General features: G+C 51.4%; 6 protein-coding genes across 6 annotated transcripts; 3 read left to right on the top strand and 3 right to left on the bottom strand.

Moving 5' to 3' along the window:
• Positions 1 to 502: 502 nt before the first annotated feature.
• QC762_116105 (uncharacterized protein) lies at positions 503 to 1,026 on the top strand (the record flags this gene model as incomplete). The annotated part of the gene is made up of 2 exons (XM_062886027.1): positions 503 to 962; positions 1,019 to 1,026. The coding sequence occupies 2 exons, from the start codon at positions 503 to 505 to the stop codon at positions 1,024 to 1,026; spliced, it is 468 nt and encodes a 155-aa protein (XP_062749062.1).
• Positions 1,027 to 2,716: 1,690 nt separating this feature from the next.
• On the top strand, positions 2,717 to 3,364 carry QC762_0015430 (uncharacterized protein; the record flags this gene model as incomplete). Its single annotated transcript, XM_062883011.1, has 1 exon — positions 2,717 to 3,364. The coding sequence occupies one exon, from the start codon at positions 2,717 to 2,719 to the stop codon at positions 3,362 to 3,364; it is 648 nt and encodes a 215-aa protein (XP_062749061.1).
• A 1,039-nt stretch (positions 3,365 to 4,403) lies between these two features.
• QC762_116100 (uncharacterized protein) lies at positions 4,404 to 5,465 on the bottom strand (the record flags this gene model as incomplete). The annotated part of the gene is made up of 1 exon (XM_062886026.1): positions 4,404 to 5,465. The coding sequence occupies one exon, from the start codon at positions 5,463 to 5,465 to the stop codon at positions 4,404 to 4,406; it is 1,062 nt and encodes a 353-aa protein (XP_062749060.1).
• An 866-nt stretch (positions 5,466 to 6,331) lies between these two features.
• On the bottom strand, positions 6,332 to 8,138 carry QC762_116090 (uncharacterized protein; the record flags this gene model as incomplete). Its single annotated transcript, XM_062886025.1, has 3 exons — positions 7,812 to 8,138; positions 6,952 to 7,754; positions 6,332 to 6,894 (listed from the first exon to the last, which is right to left on the bottom strand). Exons 2-3 carry the CDS (start codon positions 7,319 to 7,321, stop codon positions 6,332 to 6,334), a joined length of 933 nt encoding a protein of 310 aa, XP_062749059.1. The 5' UTR covers positions 7,322 to 7,754; positions 7,812 to 8,138.
• On the top strand, positions 7,564 to 10,599 carry QC762_116080 (uncharacterized protein). The gene is made up of 4 exons (XM_062886024.1): positions 7,564 to 7,918; positions 8,012 to 9,421; positions 9,511 to 9,851; positions 9,915 to 10,599. The coding sequence occupies exons 2-4, from the start codon at positions 9,280 to 9,282 to the stop codon at positions 10,155 to 10,157; spliced, it is 726 nt and encodes a 241-aa protein (XP_062749058.1). The 5' UTR covers positions 7,564 to 7,918; positions 8,012 to 9,279; the 3' UTR covers positions 10,158 to 10,599.
• A 450-nt stretch (positions 10,600 to 11,049) lies between these two features.
• lub1 (WD repeat protein Lub1) lies at positions 11,050 to 14,394 on the bottom strand. The gene is made up of 3 exons (XM_062886023.1): positions 13,819 to 14,394; positions 12,657 to 13,767; positions 11,050 to 12,601 (listed from the first exon to the last, which is right to left on the bottom strand). The coding sequence occupies exons 1-3, from the start codon at positions 13,864 to 13,866 to the stop codon at positions 11,334 to 11,336; spliced, it is 2,427 nt and encodes an 808-aa protein (XP_062749057.1). The 5' UTR covers positions 13,867 to 14,394; the 3' UTR covers positions 11,050 to 11,333.
• Positions 14,395 to 14,477: the final 83 nt, after the last annotated feature.

The raw sequence follows: 14,477 nt of genomic DNA, 5'->3' as shown, positions 1-14,477 counted from the left end.
TGTACCTTTTTGTTAAGAGCCTACCTACTTTAGTCAGAAGTTGCAGGTGCTTCTTAGAAGCAGACTGCACAATACCTTAGGGCAAGGGAAAGGGTAGTACACCATTCACGTCGTCATATCTCTGCAAAGTGCAAACGTCGTGGAATGAAGGACGGTCAGCCCTGTTTTCCAAGCTTGGCATGTTGTCTGGGAACCTATCAGGTAGGTAGGGAGGTGGTGGCTTATTAGTTGGAACAATCCCATGCTGGTTTCCATTGACCCAAACCTCGACCGGCGAAGAAGAGAGATGATGATTGACCGAAATTCCGACCGGCCGAAGGAAAGCATGTTGCAGATGAAAGCATTGCACACCACCTGCTGCAAGTAAATATGAGGATGTCCATCTCACATCAAGCCGCTTCATGTTGAATAAGGTAATTGAAGCGATACATGTTTACGTCCTGAGCAAAACGCCGAATTTCTTGAGGCGAAATGCTCTCGAAAGCAACTTACACTTTCAACCATGAACGATCCAAATCCAGCACCAGCACAAACTCCAGCTCAACTCGAAACCGGCAACCATGAGAAAACAGGAGAGCCATCTCGGACTGAGGGCTATGACAGGCTAGGCATGGCCATGGGACACCTCCCCGAGATGGCTATTCTAAGACGTTTCCGGGCGCTGTCTGCTGAAGATCTTCTTTATCAACAAGCTGAGCTCCAAGGGTTGGAAGAAAGACTCAGTCGGTATCAAGCAAAAGACAAACAGTCGGATCATGAAGACCGTAAAACCTATGCTTTGGATTGGGATACTCTTCAACGCTCTGGTGCCGATGATGCCGCCAACGGAGATGTTAGTGCTCAATGGGACACTATCTTGAAGATTCGACCGGGATTGAAGGAATACCACGAAGCTCTCATCCGTCATCGCCAGGTACTTGATCTGGGACCTGCAATTCCCCGCCAGGTCAAAGCACTTCAAAGTTGGATGGAGCGACCAGATAGGCGCAACATATACTTACTCGGTCGCTGTGACAAGGGCTGTAATATCAGGGCTTGGAACTTCATGGTTCAATTCAGGCTTATAATCTTCAATGGCCTCGAAGGTCTGTGATACCGAGAAGAAGAAGGAAATACAGTCTTGATGATCCTGAACGCGTATTTTATCCTCCCTTGCCTGGCCCGTGCCCTTGTTGGCATCAGGCCGCTGCCAAGTCCTCCGATATCTTACAGAGCCAGTGGGCTTCCTTTGATAACCATCATGCCTTCTGATTGTCTGCCTCACTTTGACGACTGGTTCACAACGTGTAGTTACCCCTCCTTGCGGTGGTATCGACAGTGTTGTTGGTGGTGGTTGCGAGTGGTTGGCTTTTGCCGTGTGACAGTCGCGACCGAAATATCTGGGAGGATCCCACGTTCCGAGAAGATTTGACATCGCTCGAAGTGCCATTAGAAGAGCAAGCCTTTACCAACTCATATACCATAGGGCTGGTTCATTAGTATAACCAAGTCATAGGATGGCGTGTCCATGTAAGCCCCTTGTTGTCTTTTGTGTCCCATACAGAACAAAGCTAACATATATTTTCGGTTTAGAAAGCGGATACGCGAGAGTCGCTACCGAACACGATAATATACGCCAATGAGGCAATCTACCGAGTACTCAGGATCTTCTGCACTATTGCGGCATCTCTCTTGCCTATCCTCGATATCCATGTCCCGTATCATATTCAAACCATGCAGGGACGCATGGGTGCTATTTCAGGACTCACTGCACTCTTCTCCTTCTCGCTAAGCCTTTTCACCTCAGCACCCATCAAAGATGTTTTTGCTGCTACTGCTGCGCAAATCTACCTAAGCTTCATATGGTTGCCCGTATCACCGGCTTTATACTGACCGACGATACTGATGCCTTGATGTTTCTAGATTTGCTGCTGTCCTTGTGGTTTTTGTCGGAACTTCCGACCTTCCATCAAGTACATCCGATAGCAACTGACTTTTTCGAAGAACTGCACGCCCATCGAACCATTCTTTCTCCTTAAGCTATCACTTGACTCGTATGCCGGAGCAAGATTAGACTGAGATGGGGAAGGCTGAAATCGTCAGTGGGTGGTGAAAGAAGCACTGAGCGGCTCTGAAAGACGAGCAGGCAATGGTATTTGACAGTTCTGATTTGGTTTTCACCTCACTGAGAGGCTGGTTTGGATCACTTAGAGTTATCATCTTTAAGTAATGACATAATATTTAAATCAATTTCTCCTGATGTGTTCTGGCGTTTGAGCAAACTCTAGGTCTGGAATTCCTGGTGATATCTGATGGAAAGAGGCCTTGTAAGAGAGTCAGCCTCTCAGGAGACGGGGAGCTTTAAAAGATGCCTTAGCTGGGAGGTATCAAATAAGCATGTATAAGCCTTTTAAACCAGTCGGGGGAGGTCTTCACATAATCGAGAAGTATTCCTATTCTTCCTCGAAGCTTTGATATTATGTCAAATTTCTATTCCTTTCAGGCTGTTTTGGATGTGCCCATGAACCCCTGGCCTCCAACTTCAGGCAGCTCAAGGCAGCCCAGGCAACCGCATCTTGGCACTCCACTTCGACCCCTGAACCCCCGACAGCATCATCAGCATGAGGTCGACGAGAAGATGGATAAAGAAGCCCCGATGCGCCAGGTTTTCCTGTTCATCATGTAGACAAACGCAAACCCACCTCACCAATCTCAACCCCAACAAAAACCACCCACCATGTGCCGCATCATCAACGGTATCCACCAGCCATGCTGGGCCTCCCCTTCCTTCTGGCAACACCAAAATGCCCTCCAAAAAGCAGCCAAAAAGAAACCCCGATCAAGACAAAGCACCCGAGCCTACCGCACGAAACTTCAAGACGCCCTCCTCCGCTCGTCAGCCTCATCCACCCTCCACAAACGCCCCAACGACCTCCTGCCTCGCCCCCTCCTCACTTTGGACGCCTCAGACAAACTATCCAACCACCCCACCCTCCTCCGTGACATCCTAGCCAAATCTCTCAGACATGACAACCACGTCAGCGGCAAGCCCACAGACCAACCGATATGGAAGTCCCTCCTCTCCATCCTCGAGTCTGAACTCCCAAAGGACAACGCCACAGAGCCAATATGGACAGCTCAAGAGATAGAGCTCATCCAGCTGCCTAACCAGCTTCTGAAGGGCCAGGAGGAGATTATCTTGCACCCGACATGGAGACGTTTCCCTGACGCGGCCGGGACGAGGAAACTTATCGCTGAGGCGGCGATGTCCCAGGGTGTTGTGAACAAGTCGCCCAAGCTCATGGAGCTGTTTTGGACGGGGGGACGGTTCAGACGTACAAGAAAGGCTTTGACGATTGTCGTGACTGAAGGTTCCGTGTCTTGAGGCGTTGGCAGTGGAATATGCTTGCAAAATTATACTGTCGCAACTCACAAGCACAGAACCCAGCGGATGCAACAAGTTTATAGGATGGTTTAGATAGTATAAAAAAAGACGTTCTTGAGTAATCCACACAATTCTATCCAACGAGACCGCATGGCTGCTGACATCATGAGAAGACTGCAAGGCATAGAAAACCCAAAACAACCCCCGAATTTATCCCCAGGGGTCAGTCACCTTTGCTCCCGCTGAAAAGACTCCACGCCCAGAACCAGCCTCAACTGTGTTTGCAACTACAACCGCATGCCGCGCGTGTAACTACCGTGCTCAAACTCAACCCACGTCTGTTGATGCTGGACGAAAACTAATGCAGACTACTACTGGGGATAAGGGCCTAGAAAGATATCAGCAGGGCCACCAAAGACGGTCATAAAGGACGGATATATAGTCGTAAGTCTTTAAAAGTTGATTTGCAGAGATTGTAAGATAGCAGAGGGCGTTTCTAGTACCTTTCAAGGCCTTGACCTCAAATTGCAGTGTCTATCTTTCTCTCCACGACGTGCTGGCTACTCGAGAAGCAATAACGGTACATTAGACAAAAAAGGTCCACAACTGCCGTATCATCTCCCTGCCGACGCTTTCACCGACAGCATATCTTGCTCCCAGCCCTTCATCAAACCCCCAAACTAGCCCTTCCTCTCAATTCCGTCGTTCAAGATATCCCGCCCAAAAGACATCAGTACTAAACCCTTTCCGCTCCAAATCTGTCCCCAAACCTCCAACCCCAAAGAAATATAATAGCATCATTATGAATTATATGTAAACCTTAAAAGTCGTCTTGTGTGCTGTGTGTTTTCGCGTGAGCGTGTCGATATGGGTGTCATGTGTAAAAAAGGGGTATCTGTTTGCAAATCCATCCTGGCTGCCAAAATGCGCCAAGTGTTTTGCAGCATGTGTTCAATAATGATATACACAGTCGAAAAAGAGTCCAAATATGAGATAAGCAAGGTGGGGGATGCCGCCAGTTTGGCGATACGTGAATAAATTATTGTAGCATGGCAAAACACCAATCGGTTGTTGCCGCATGGCCGGTCTTAAGGTCGGTCTTCATGTAGCAGCGGTGCTCCTTGCCCGTGTCGCCGGGGAGAAACCCCCATCCGACGGCAGTGCACTGGTCAAACGAAGCGCAGCTGTTCATGCAATCCGCCATGGAGGCCGTGTACATGTGGGTTAGATCACGAGAAGAGGTACTTCCGTGGTAGTCGATGCCGCAGAGGCGAAGGAAGCGTTTGTGGGAGCCCGGGACTTGATACATGGTGTTGTTTGCCGCGGGGCAGTCAGAATGAGGGTTTGGCGGTCGGTAAGGGACAGTGAGCGTAGAGGAAGAGACTGTTGAAGAAGTGTGTGCGTCTGAAGATGTCGACGATGTAACGGAGGGGTCAGGATTGAGTGTTGCTGACGGCGTTGGCGTGGGACTGGAGCCTATCACCGAGACTGGCGGCGTGGTGGAGGACTCGGCCTGTTCCTGAGCTTCCGCAGACTTGCGAGCCATTGTTACGCCAACGCCAACGCCCACGCCCACGGCAACGCCGATCATAATCACGATTGCAACCGCGATGATAATCCAGAGAAGCTTTCTCCTGGCGACTGGGCTCATTGTCTCGTCATCGCTCCAGTTGCTCCTCTGGGGTTGAAGATGAAGCCGGCGTTCGCTTTCGGGAATTCCTCCGGCGCTGGATGCCAGAGCTATCCTGCCGCTGGCGGCATCATTCCCATACCCTTTCTCATCCGGCCTGTATGGCGGAGGTGTGGGCTCGCGGTAGAAGGTATACTGAGCTAGGTTTGCTGTATCGGCCGTGTTCGCGATGCTGTTCCGATCTTGGTTCCGAGCTGGAGCGATGCTTTCGTTCTCATCCCAAAACACAGCCGGACCTGGTGGCGGCGAAGGCTCGTCATCTTGGAGTCGTCTTGGGTTGTGCTGGTAGATGACAGGTTCTGGGCCCTCCTCAGCAAACCGTACACGGTGTTGGATGTGGTCGTTGTCGTTGGTGTTGGCGATGTCGTCAGGGTGGGACGGGGGTCCCTGGCGCGCTGAGGGCTCCGTCATGATTCGGTTATACCCGCAGGTCCATCTCGCTCAGTCAATGTTGTTCGCAGTCCCTCAATCCCGTCACACAATCGTCGGCCTACTTCGCGATGCTGATTGTTTGTCACTTAAGGGCGCCGGAGCGCGTTGCCGGAGTGCAAGACGAGAAAAAGGAAGGAAAGAAAGGGAGAGAATGGATTCTCATCATGCAGCACTGGAAAACGCAAGGTGGGCAGAGTGAACCCCAACCCATGTCATCGCAATTTCGCGAAGATTGGATCGCGAGCGCCGCGCTTTGACCTTGCGACTCTGGATGCGGGCCCTGTGGTATTCAGTGTGGGGGGGCTGCAACAGCAACACGTTTTTAGAGGTTTGCGGAAACTCTCCGTGATGCTGCATGTTGGGAGCGGCGTGTGCGGCACCTGAGAGGCGAGAACGTTGCAGGTTGATGGATGACGGGTGACAAACGACGGGTGTTCGTGGGTGGGATATGGCGTTTTATGTCTTGGAATAGAAAGAAAAGACGGTCTTCTGTAAATCTGGTTGTTGATTGAGTGTTGGAATACCGACGCTTTGCTTTGTATATGATACGGTTAAGGGCCAGAACTGCCAACCCGGTGTCCTTCTTGTGACAAAACAGCAAACTGAAGTTTATTCAGTTACAGATACACTGACTGTTATTGAGGATAATAATCGTCTGTGCAAGTCCTCTGTGCTGATATTCTACCAAAGGTTTCCACCTGTATTCATAAACCAGTGGCACACTTCCATACAATGAACTTTTCTTTCCAAAGAAAAACGCTCGATAATCCCACAGCCCAAGGTATCCTCAAGCTGGACCATTTGGGGACACTCTGAGACAGGACTAGTGTCAATCTGGATTCATATTAAGTCACAAGCTTATCAAGCCTCAGAGAATCGATATCGCTCTTGGTAGCAGCGTCTTGATCTTCCAAAGACTGAGATATCGTTTTGCTCTCAGTCTTTTCATCCCCTTTCTTTTCAGTATCTTGTTGGCCCACTTCTTCTTTTCCCGCCTCCTCGATATGGCCTCGCCCACACCCATCGTGTGTCTGCTGATCTTCTCTCAGGTATATGCTGGTGCTTGAGAAAATGTAATCTAGATCCGGAAAAGGGAGCTTGTGATAGTTGTCCTCCAACTTGAAAAAACAATGGAGATGCCCTGGTCTCTCCTTGGTGCCATCTACCACCCGTAGCCATTCATCCAAGCCGGTACCAATGAAAACGGTCGGCAGAGATTTTCTCATGGCCAGGTTGCAGATTTCAAGTTCGAGATGTATGGCATAGAGCAGTGTGTTCTCATCAACAAGATTGAATCCACCTGGACTGTCAACGGCCTCGAGATCGAGTTTGCTGCAGAATTCCTTATCAATTTGTGTAAATCGGGGCTCTTGAATGAAACACTTGATTTCTTGGTTTGTTTTAGAACCTGGTCCCTTCTTGATTAGCCCCCATCTGTGAGTTGCACCAGTCCATCATGACCCACGAATTGTATTGATAATGGCACAGAATGCAGCTGTCTGCATGTGAGCTGTCCACCTTGCTTGAGAACTGCCATCGGCTGGATCATATGGTCCTGTCCCTAGACACACTGCCCTAGCAATGCGTGGTAGTTGTTGACGTGATGAGAGAGCCGAGTCGAGGAGTTTCTCTAGTTTCTGCCAGCATGCAGACTGCTCGAATTTTCTGGTCACACCGTCGTGGTATTTTGAGAGATCACCAATAGAGTATTCTGGATTTGGGTTTGGCTGCAGATTGTCCGAAGGAGCCTTCTCATCAGCTACTGGCTTGGATACATGGCGAAGTTTTCTGCCTTTCCGCTTGACCTGATTCCACTCGGCTCCGGTGTCAGCCATAATGTGTCACAGACGTGCTCGAAAAGGATCCTGAAAATTGATAGACTGAAATGGTTCAAAAAAGCTCCAAGTTTGCAAGTCGCTCCAATTCACCGGCTCTCCTGCAGGGTTCACCGTGTAGAAGCAAGCCCAACCGAGGGGCAGTTGTGCGATAAGAAATCCGATAGGCAGAAACATGTTCACCGCCTTCCGTGTTCAAACTGTCTCTGGTTTATGCGGGGAAGATCTCAGGGTTGGGATTGGCCCACTTAATCGCGATGCTTCCCACAATCCACTGGGCACTGAACCTGGTCAGGCTGGTCTTGTCAGGGACTCATGAATCCTCATCATATCAAACAGAGGAAATGCCTTTTCTTTCCTGCTATTCATTGATTCTGATTCACGCCCATTTCTATTCCGAATTTATGACATCTTCACCACCAGACATGCCGAGCTCGGGTACCAACAGTCAGCTTACTTCATATATGGGCTGCAGAAGCGTTACACACACCAGACTGTTGACGCGGCCACTATTTTGGCCATCCCGCGATGCAAGTCATTCGTCCGAGCATCCGGCTCTTGAGAACACCAGAAAGCTCCTGCCACCAATGTGTATAGGTAGGGCTGTTTCACAGTCAATCAGCTTTCACCCAAGCTGGCCGTGATTCACTGATCTACAGTGGCTGCGCCTTTTGAGGGCCAGAATGGCAGAACCGAAGAATGCATCCCAGTCAGAAATAGCTCTTCGCAGAGTCGCACTGCATCGAGAACCGATACCACACTCCTGCGGAAAAGAATTCGGTCGAAGGGTTTTTGCTGAAGGGAGAGAGAATCCGAGGGTTGACAGATCGCCCCCAAACCGTTCGCATGCCCGATCTTGATTGGTTCCCAGACACATGGCTGGGCGCTTAGCTGTGAGGAAAGGTTGGAGGAGAGACGGCACACAGTGGAGATGGCTCTGTGATCAGCTTGATGTGACTGGAACCCCGCCAAGAAGCACCACCACCAGCCTTTCTGTGCAACTTGCTGGTGTAGCACGATGGCAGAAAGTCCCAAAATCTCTCTCATCAGGACCCCGCATCACGGCTCCGGAGCGACACTGCAGGTCTAGATCAGTGTGGGCTGGTGTGTCAGTCGAAACTACAGTTGCGCCTCTACGAAGATCGCCGTTCTAGATTTTCCCAAGATGCACTAGGAATTTGATGTCCAGGCCAGCTCCCCATTGTTCTCAATTGGGAGAGCCGTCGGTGTTGAATGGTGATAGTATGCAGATTCGAGCATGAAGGCTTGACAATATCGCCCCAGGTTAGCGACTTGCCCAGCAGCCGAGCGGCCACCTTTGCCCGCTCATTGGCCGTGGGCTCCCTTCGTGGCAGGGGGTCGGCAGGGTCGGCATGCACAGCTCGCACCCTTCAAGCTTTTTTGTGCCCTCTGAGTGGTCGGGATGCTCAGGTGCATGCTGCTGCCAAAAAGCCGCCCAGATTGCTGTGTTCGTTGGTGCTTTGGCATGGCAAAGTCGGGTCACGGCGGTGGAAGGGTGTGAAGGTGACTGGGCCTGGGGGGGTGACAGGGACCACTGGGCGGCTGGAGAGGAGAGGGGAATGGCTGCATACATAGGGCCGATGGGTCACCACCACCAGATATTACCCTCCCGTCCGCCCAGCACGACCTGTTCTTCTGGCCTTTTCCCTGCTTCTTATTTCTGCGCTTGTCTTTCTTATACCGAATTCACAAACCTCAACTCCAGATACAGACGTTCCGTCGGTCGACACTGGGACTACCAGACCAGGACAGTGATACAGATATTGATCGGCAAAGAACTGGCGATCTAGAAGGAGGAATTGAGACATTCGACTGAGAGGTTTTTCTTGGAGAAAAAGAAGAGCCGGAATTGAAAGGGAAAGCCCTCGTGAGGCTCTGATCACGGAAAACTTTGGTTACACCTTCACATATCGCATCCAACGACACACTTCGCCAAAATGCTCACATCAACGTTTCTCACGGCTCTGACAACAGCCGCTGTCGCCTCTGCTCACATTGTCATCACATATCCAGGATGGAGAGGCAACAACCTCATCACCAACAAAACCTTCCCATACGGCATGCAATGGATGTATCCATGTAAGCTCCCCTCCCCATCTTTCTCATCTCAGGCTGCCCCTCCCCCGTTACACAACCCAAGACATGAGTTGCTAACTTTTCTCCCCTAGGTGGCGGCATGGAAGTAACAACAAACCGAACCTACTGGTCAACAAAAGGTGGCGCCATCGCCTTCCAACCCGGCTGGTTCCAAGGCCACGCAACAGCAATGGTCTACGTCAACATGGGTTTCGGTACTGAAGGCCCCGAAGATGGACCACCGGGCGGTCCCCCCAACATGTCTTTCCCCATGGTTCCCCCCTTCCAACTCCTCGGCCCATCAAAGAACCCGTATCCCGGCACCGTCTGCCTCCCTCAAGTACCACTGCCAGTGAACGCGACGGTCAAGGCTGGCGACAATGCCACAATTCAGGTTGTTGAGTTGGCCGTACATGGCGCTGCTCTCTACTCGGTACGTTCCCATCCTCTCGATGCTTTCATCACGTAGGGCGATGGATACTAACAATACCGGCAGTGCGTCGACATTACATTTGTCGAACCAGGCGATTCGAGACTGGCCGAGGTCAACGAGACCAACTGCTTCAACAGCACCGACATCGGCGTCGCGGACGTGTACACCCTCACCCTTCGTGCTTCCGGACAAGGAGCTGTCAACCTCACCAGCAACGCGGCACGATCTATGACTATCAGCGGCTCAACTCTTGCATGGCTCGGCTACGTCCCACTCGCTCTCGGCGGTTTGTGGGCGCTGCTATGATGTGACCCGTCACAATTTTGGCAGGCGGGTTGCGTGTGTCACTGTTTGGCACTTTGTATATTTTTGATCCTGAAGGCAAAACCAGGATCTCGTGTTGGCATTTCTGGACGGCGTTCAAGGCGAGAGGGTGAAGGAAAGATATTTTTTGGGAGGGTACTATATCTGCCCAGTTTTGTGCTGTGATAAAAACGGGTTCCTTTTTTTTTTTTTTTCGGTTTTGGGGAATTTTCTTTTCTCGTTGTTTAATATTTTCTCACTTACAACTTTTTTCCCTCGTCACAGAGAGCTGGCAGAGGAGCAGACTGTTACTCAAGGCAGAGAGTAGACAGGATCACAAACTGAGGCTGTTTTTACGCTACCTCGAATAGAAATTGTCAGAAAAGACAGCTGCAAAAATTCGAAACAATTCCGAACAAAACATTGGATTGTCTTGCTTGGTGCGATTTTACATTGACCAACCCACATCTCATCTCCAACCATCTTACCTCCGGATTTCGGGAACCCCATCCATCCAACCATCCAGTAAACCACCCAAGAGTCCTCCCCAGTGTGAGAAAGCTGTAGCAGACAGAGTCAGCATCAACCCTGAAGCACCATAACCCCCTCATCAGCCGCCGCCCAAATGCCGGACTAATGTGACAAGCTTTCTCCGCCCAGGTTTTGGTTTCAGTGGCGTGTTCAGTTTAGGGAGTAAAGCGGCTCAAATCACGTTTTCCGTCACCGTTGCGTCGGGCGCCAGCAGATACACTTCTCACACCACCACCCACCACACCAACCAACAACAGTCCCGCAAGTCAAGTTTCCTGATGTCTGACATAGACAACCGGAGGGGCCGGGTGGCTTCAGGGGCTATTTTCGTAGAGCAACGGGAAGGCATCTTCACCCCTGAACAGGTGAGCGAGAAAGGCGACTGAACTTGATAGCGACTACGTGAGACAAGAGTAGACTGTCACTATACTGAAACTAAGTGGGATAACATCTCGTTGCCTCCTACTAACCCATGTCTGTAACATCAAAGGCTCTAATCTCTGTCCCTAAGTACTGTAACTCTTTCCTCCATCCCTTCCCTTTTCGCCCTCCGCGTCGGACATCTGCTGTACTAGCAAAGCATTAGAGGTAGCTGGGTAACCTCATATATACAATATTCCCTCACACTTCATTCACCACGTGTCACACTTATTGCCTCAGATAACCATAGCACTCCTTTGCCAACGACTTGATCCTCTCCTCTCCCGACTTCTTGGCCGCTTCACCAATCGCCTCCCCAACCTCGAGGGCCTTGGCTACCTGCTGGGCCTGGCCACCGGTGGAAAGAACCATGCCAAGCGTCATGACTGCGCGGAAGAGGACCTCAGCATCCCTCTGTCTGCTGATAACAGCCGCAGCAATCTCACAGATGTTGGAGATGACGGTGAAGTTGACCGTGCCGCGTTCGTTGAAGCCCAAGCAAGCAAAGTTGAAAATTGCGGACGTCAAGGCGATTTGGACGTTGTTGTTCTCTGCCCCAATGGGACTTAGGCCTTCTCCGAGACCAGCAATTCTGCCGAGAACGGTCGTGATGTTGGTAGCGTCCGATGTGACCAGCTGTCTCCCCTCGAGTGTAGTGAACAGGTTGGTAATGGTCCGGAGTGCCATCATGACATTGTTGGGGTTGACGGTAGACACATCAACCCCGTGAGCTAACTCGGTTAAAGGGGTGTCGGTTTGAATTGGGGACTGAACATCGAGCGCGCTTCTGAGCGCAGTGTTAGCGATATCGCCGCCTCTGGGATCGGTCACAGTGGCGACACCCGGCCAGGTGACCAAGCACCGAAGTGCGTCGAGAGCAGGAAGTCGATCACTGTACGGCCACTGTGTGGCGATGCTCAAAACGCTCTGGGTCGCGTCGTTGAGCGCTGGGGGTAACTTCCCCTTCTGACTCGCAGCTTGCACTCCCATGGTAGCTTGGAGAGCATGCTCGACAACGTTGAGGCCACTCGGGTTCATGGAAATGTGCTTATTGCCAGCAAGGATATGCTTCTCATTAAGGCTTTTGAGCTTCTTCAACACAGGCTCAGACTTGGCTACCGTAAGGGCGAGGTAGTCTGTATGCGGCAAAAACTTGGTCGACGGTTGTGATGATTGATCAGCTGCGGACTGGGCTTCTGTCCCATACGGATCAGCCAACCCTGAGGATTGGCCAATCGTCGCACCTTGGGTATTCGAAGTGATAAATTGGGCCACTTGGTCGAGATATGATATTGGCAGCTCGTTGTCACCCAAGAACTTGGTTGCTGCCTCGTAAGGGTTTTGAGAAAGGTTGTAAGGGAGCTTGAGTGGCGGTGCCCCCTCCTTGATATCAACGTCGAAAACATAGTCGTATTCTTGGCCGTTATATGGAACCTTGCGGCCGGTGCTGCCAGTCGAGTCGACGACTGTGCCGACATGGATCCATCGCTGCTCACCTGTTTGACGTTAGTGTCTGAGCTCCTGAGTTGCATATCATGTCAAATATCTGACCTCGTGACCACTGGTAGGCACCGATTGTGCCATTCTCCTCCAAAACCGTCTTCACTTGCCCATCTTTCTGGCCCACGTTGGTTTGGAGCCAAGTGTGGGGATCCAGCTGTTCCTTATTGATCGAAGGCCCAAGCTGCTGTTGTGGTATCGCCGATGTACGAACAGCCTCCTCGAACTGGACCAAAGCCTCAGCATCCGCCGCCCGGTCCGGGTTACGGGTAAAAACTCGGACGGTATGGTCACTGGCACCTGACACAATGTCTCCATTCTCAGGGCACACGGCTACCGTCCATACTGAGATCGCAGGGTGCGTGATTGTTTGGACACACTCTGACCCCTTCCATACCCGGACTGTTCGGTCCTCACCACCACTGACGATCTCGCCGTTGGGAAGACAAGCGAGGGAGTAGATGAAGCTGTCGTGGCCACGCAGTTCTCCGACCTCTGTACCGTCTAACTTCCACAGCCTGATGATGCCGTCATTGTCGGCGCTGGCGAAGTCGGCCCCACTTGGGTGCTTCTTCAGACCAGTTGGAAGTTTGCACAAGGCGCGCACAACGGAATTGGTTGTGAGAGTGCGTCTTGGTTCTACTTCGTTGTTATTGTTGACCTTTCGAATGTCATAGATGCGGATGTGGGCATCGGCACTGCCAGTAATGACCGTGTTCTCATCGAATGCCAAGACCGTCCAGATGGTCTTCACTTCACCATCATGGGCAAGCTGGGCAGCCTGCTCCCACTTGTCCGTTCTCCAAATGATGGCTTTGCCATCCCACCCTCCGGACACCAGATATTTCCCGGCCGGAGAAACATCAAGGGTGCAGACGTTGTGGCCATGGCCTACGAGAAGGCGATCGGCATTGTCGGTTGAAGTTAGGCTTGGGCGCTTGACTTCGATGATGGCCTCGTACCCGGCGGAAATGACTAGGCCCTCGGGCCACTCCGAAGATGGCGGCAAGAAAGCAACCGAGTTGATATAGCCATGTCCCTGGCTGGCGATAGTTCCATCATATGTCGGGGGTTGCGGGGCAGTCTTGCGCCAGAGACGGACGGTTCTATCGCGGGAGGTCGAGACAACGAGATTCGCGGAAGGGAACGCAACGGCACGAACCTAAGTGGTCGTTAGTTGAACGAGTCATGAAGTAATCAGTTAGAAACGCACATCAGCTTCGTGCCCCTTCAGTTGGGCCGAGAGCTTGAAGTCCGGCATCGCGATCTCGGTTGGGCTCTCTGGGAGCTTAGGTAGGCGGGGTATCGTAGCGATGGGTGTCAGTCAATGAAAGTGCTGGTGGAGCAATGACGGCAGCAGGTGTTCGTCGCGACGCTGGTTGTCGATGCAGCTCCTGCGATAACTCGAGATGGTTTATGAAAAAAAGATTGACTGGGAAACTCGAGTAATGGAGCTGCCGATTTGTAAGGCTAACAGTGAATAGTGGGAATGGAAATGGTTGGAAGACGAAAGTCCGCAAGCTGGTTGCTCCTGGAGGGGTTGAACAGCGGCGTGGCTGCGGATGGGGTGACGGGTCCCAGGGGAAGCTCCCATCTCCAGCACGGGCCTTCTTGGAGCTCCATATCTGTCAGGCTTCAATATCATGAGGTGGCCTATATGCAGAACAAGGAGGCATGTTTTTTCTTTCGTCTCATCATAGCAATATCTACATATATATGGGCCCTTGTAGGTTTCAGGGTTTTGTTGGGATGTCTACAAGACCACGTTCCATACCTAGGAAGTCAGATAAGGTTAGAGCCAGGATGGTTTGCCGAGCGATCCTCTGATGCTCGCTGATGTCTCTGATGTCGTAATGTTGCTGGAGGACACCA

This window comes from Podospora pseudocomata (genome assembly GCF_035222375.1).
Source record: "Podospora pseudocomata strain CBS 415.72m chromosome 1 map unlocalized CBS415.72m_1, whole genome shotgun sequence".
NCBI lineage: Eukaryota > Fungi > Ascomycota > Sordariomycetes > Sordariales > Podosporaceae > Podospora > Podospora pseudocomata.
Note: the sequence above shows the minus strand (reverse complement) of the source record. Positions and strands in the feature narration are given on the sequence as shown.

Excerpts from the sequence above, each read along its gene's own strand:
- QC762_116080 (XM_062886024.1), top strand. The coding sequence starts at position 9,280 with ATGCTCACATCAACGTTTCTCACGGCTCTGACAACAGCCGCTGTCGCC. Across the intron at positions 9,422-9,510 it reads CATGCAATGGATGTATCCAT|GTGGCGGCATGGAAGTAACA; the intron begins GTAAGCTCCCCT and ends TTTCTCCCCTAG. Across the intron at positions 9,852-9,914 it reads ATGGCGCTGCTCTCTACTCG|TGCGTCGACATTACATTTGT; the intron begins GTACGTTCCCAT and ends CAATACCGGCAG.
- lub1 (XM_062886023.1), bottom strand. The coding sequence starts at position 13,866 with ATGCCGGACTTCAAGCTCTCGGCCCAACTGAAGGGGCACGAAGCTGAT. Across the intron at positions 13,768-13,818 it reads TGAAGGGGCACGAAGCTGAT|GTTCGTGCCGTTGCGTTCCC; the intron begins GTGCGTTTCTAA and ends ACGACCACTTAG. Across the intron at positions 12,602-12,656 it reads TGCCTACCAGTGGTCACGAG|GTGAGCAGCGATGGATCCAT; the intron begins GTCAGATATTTG and ends AACGTCAAACAG.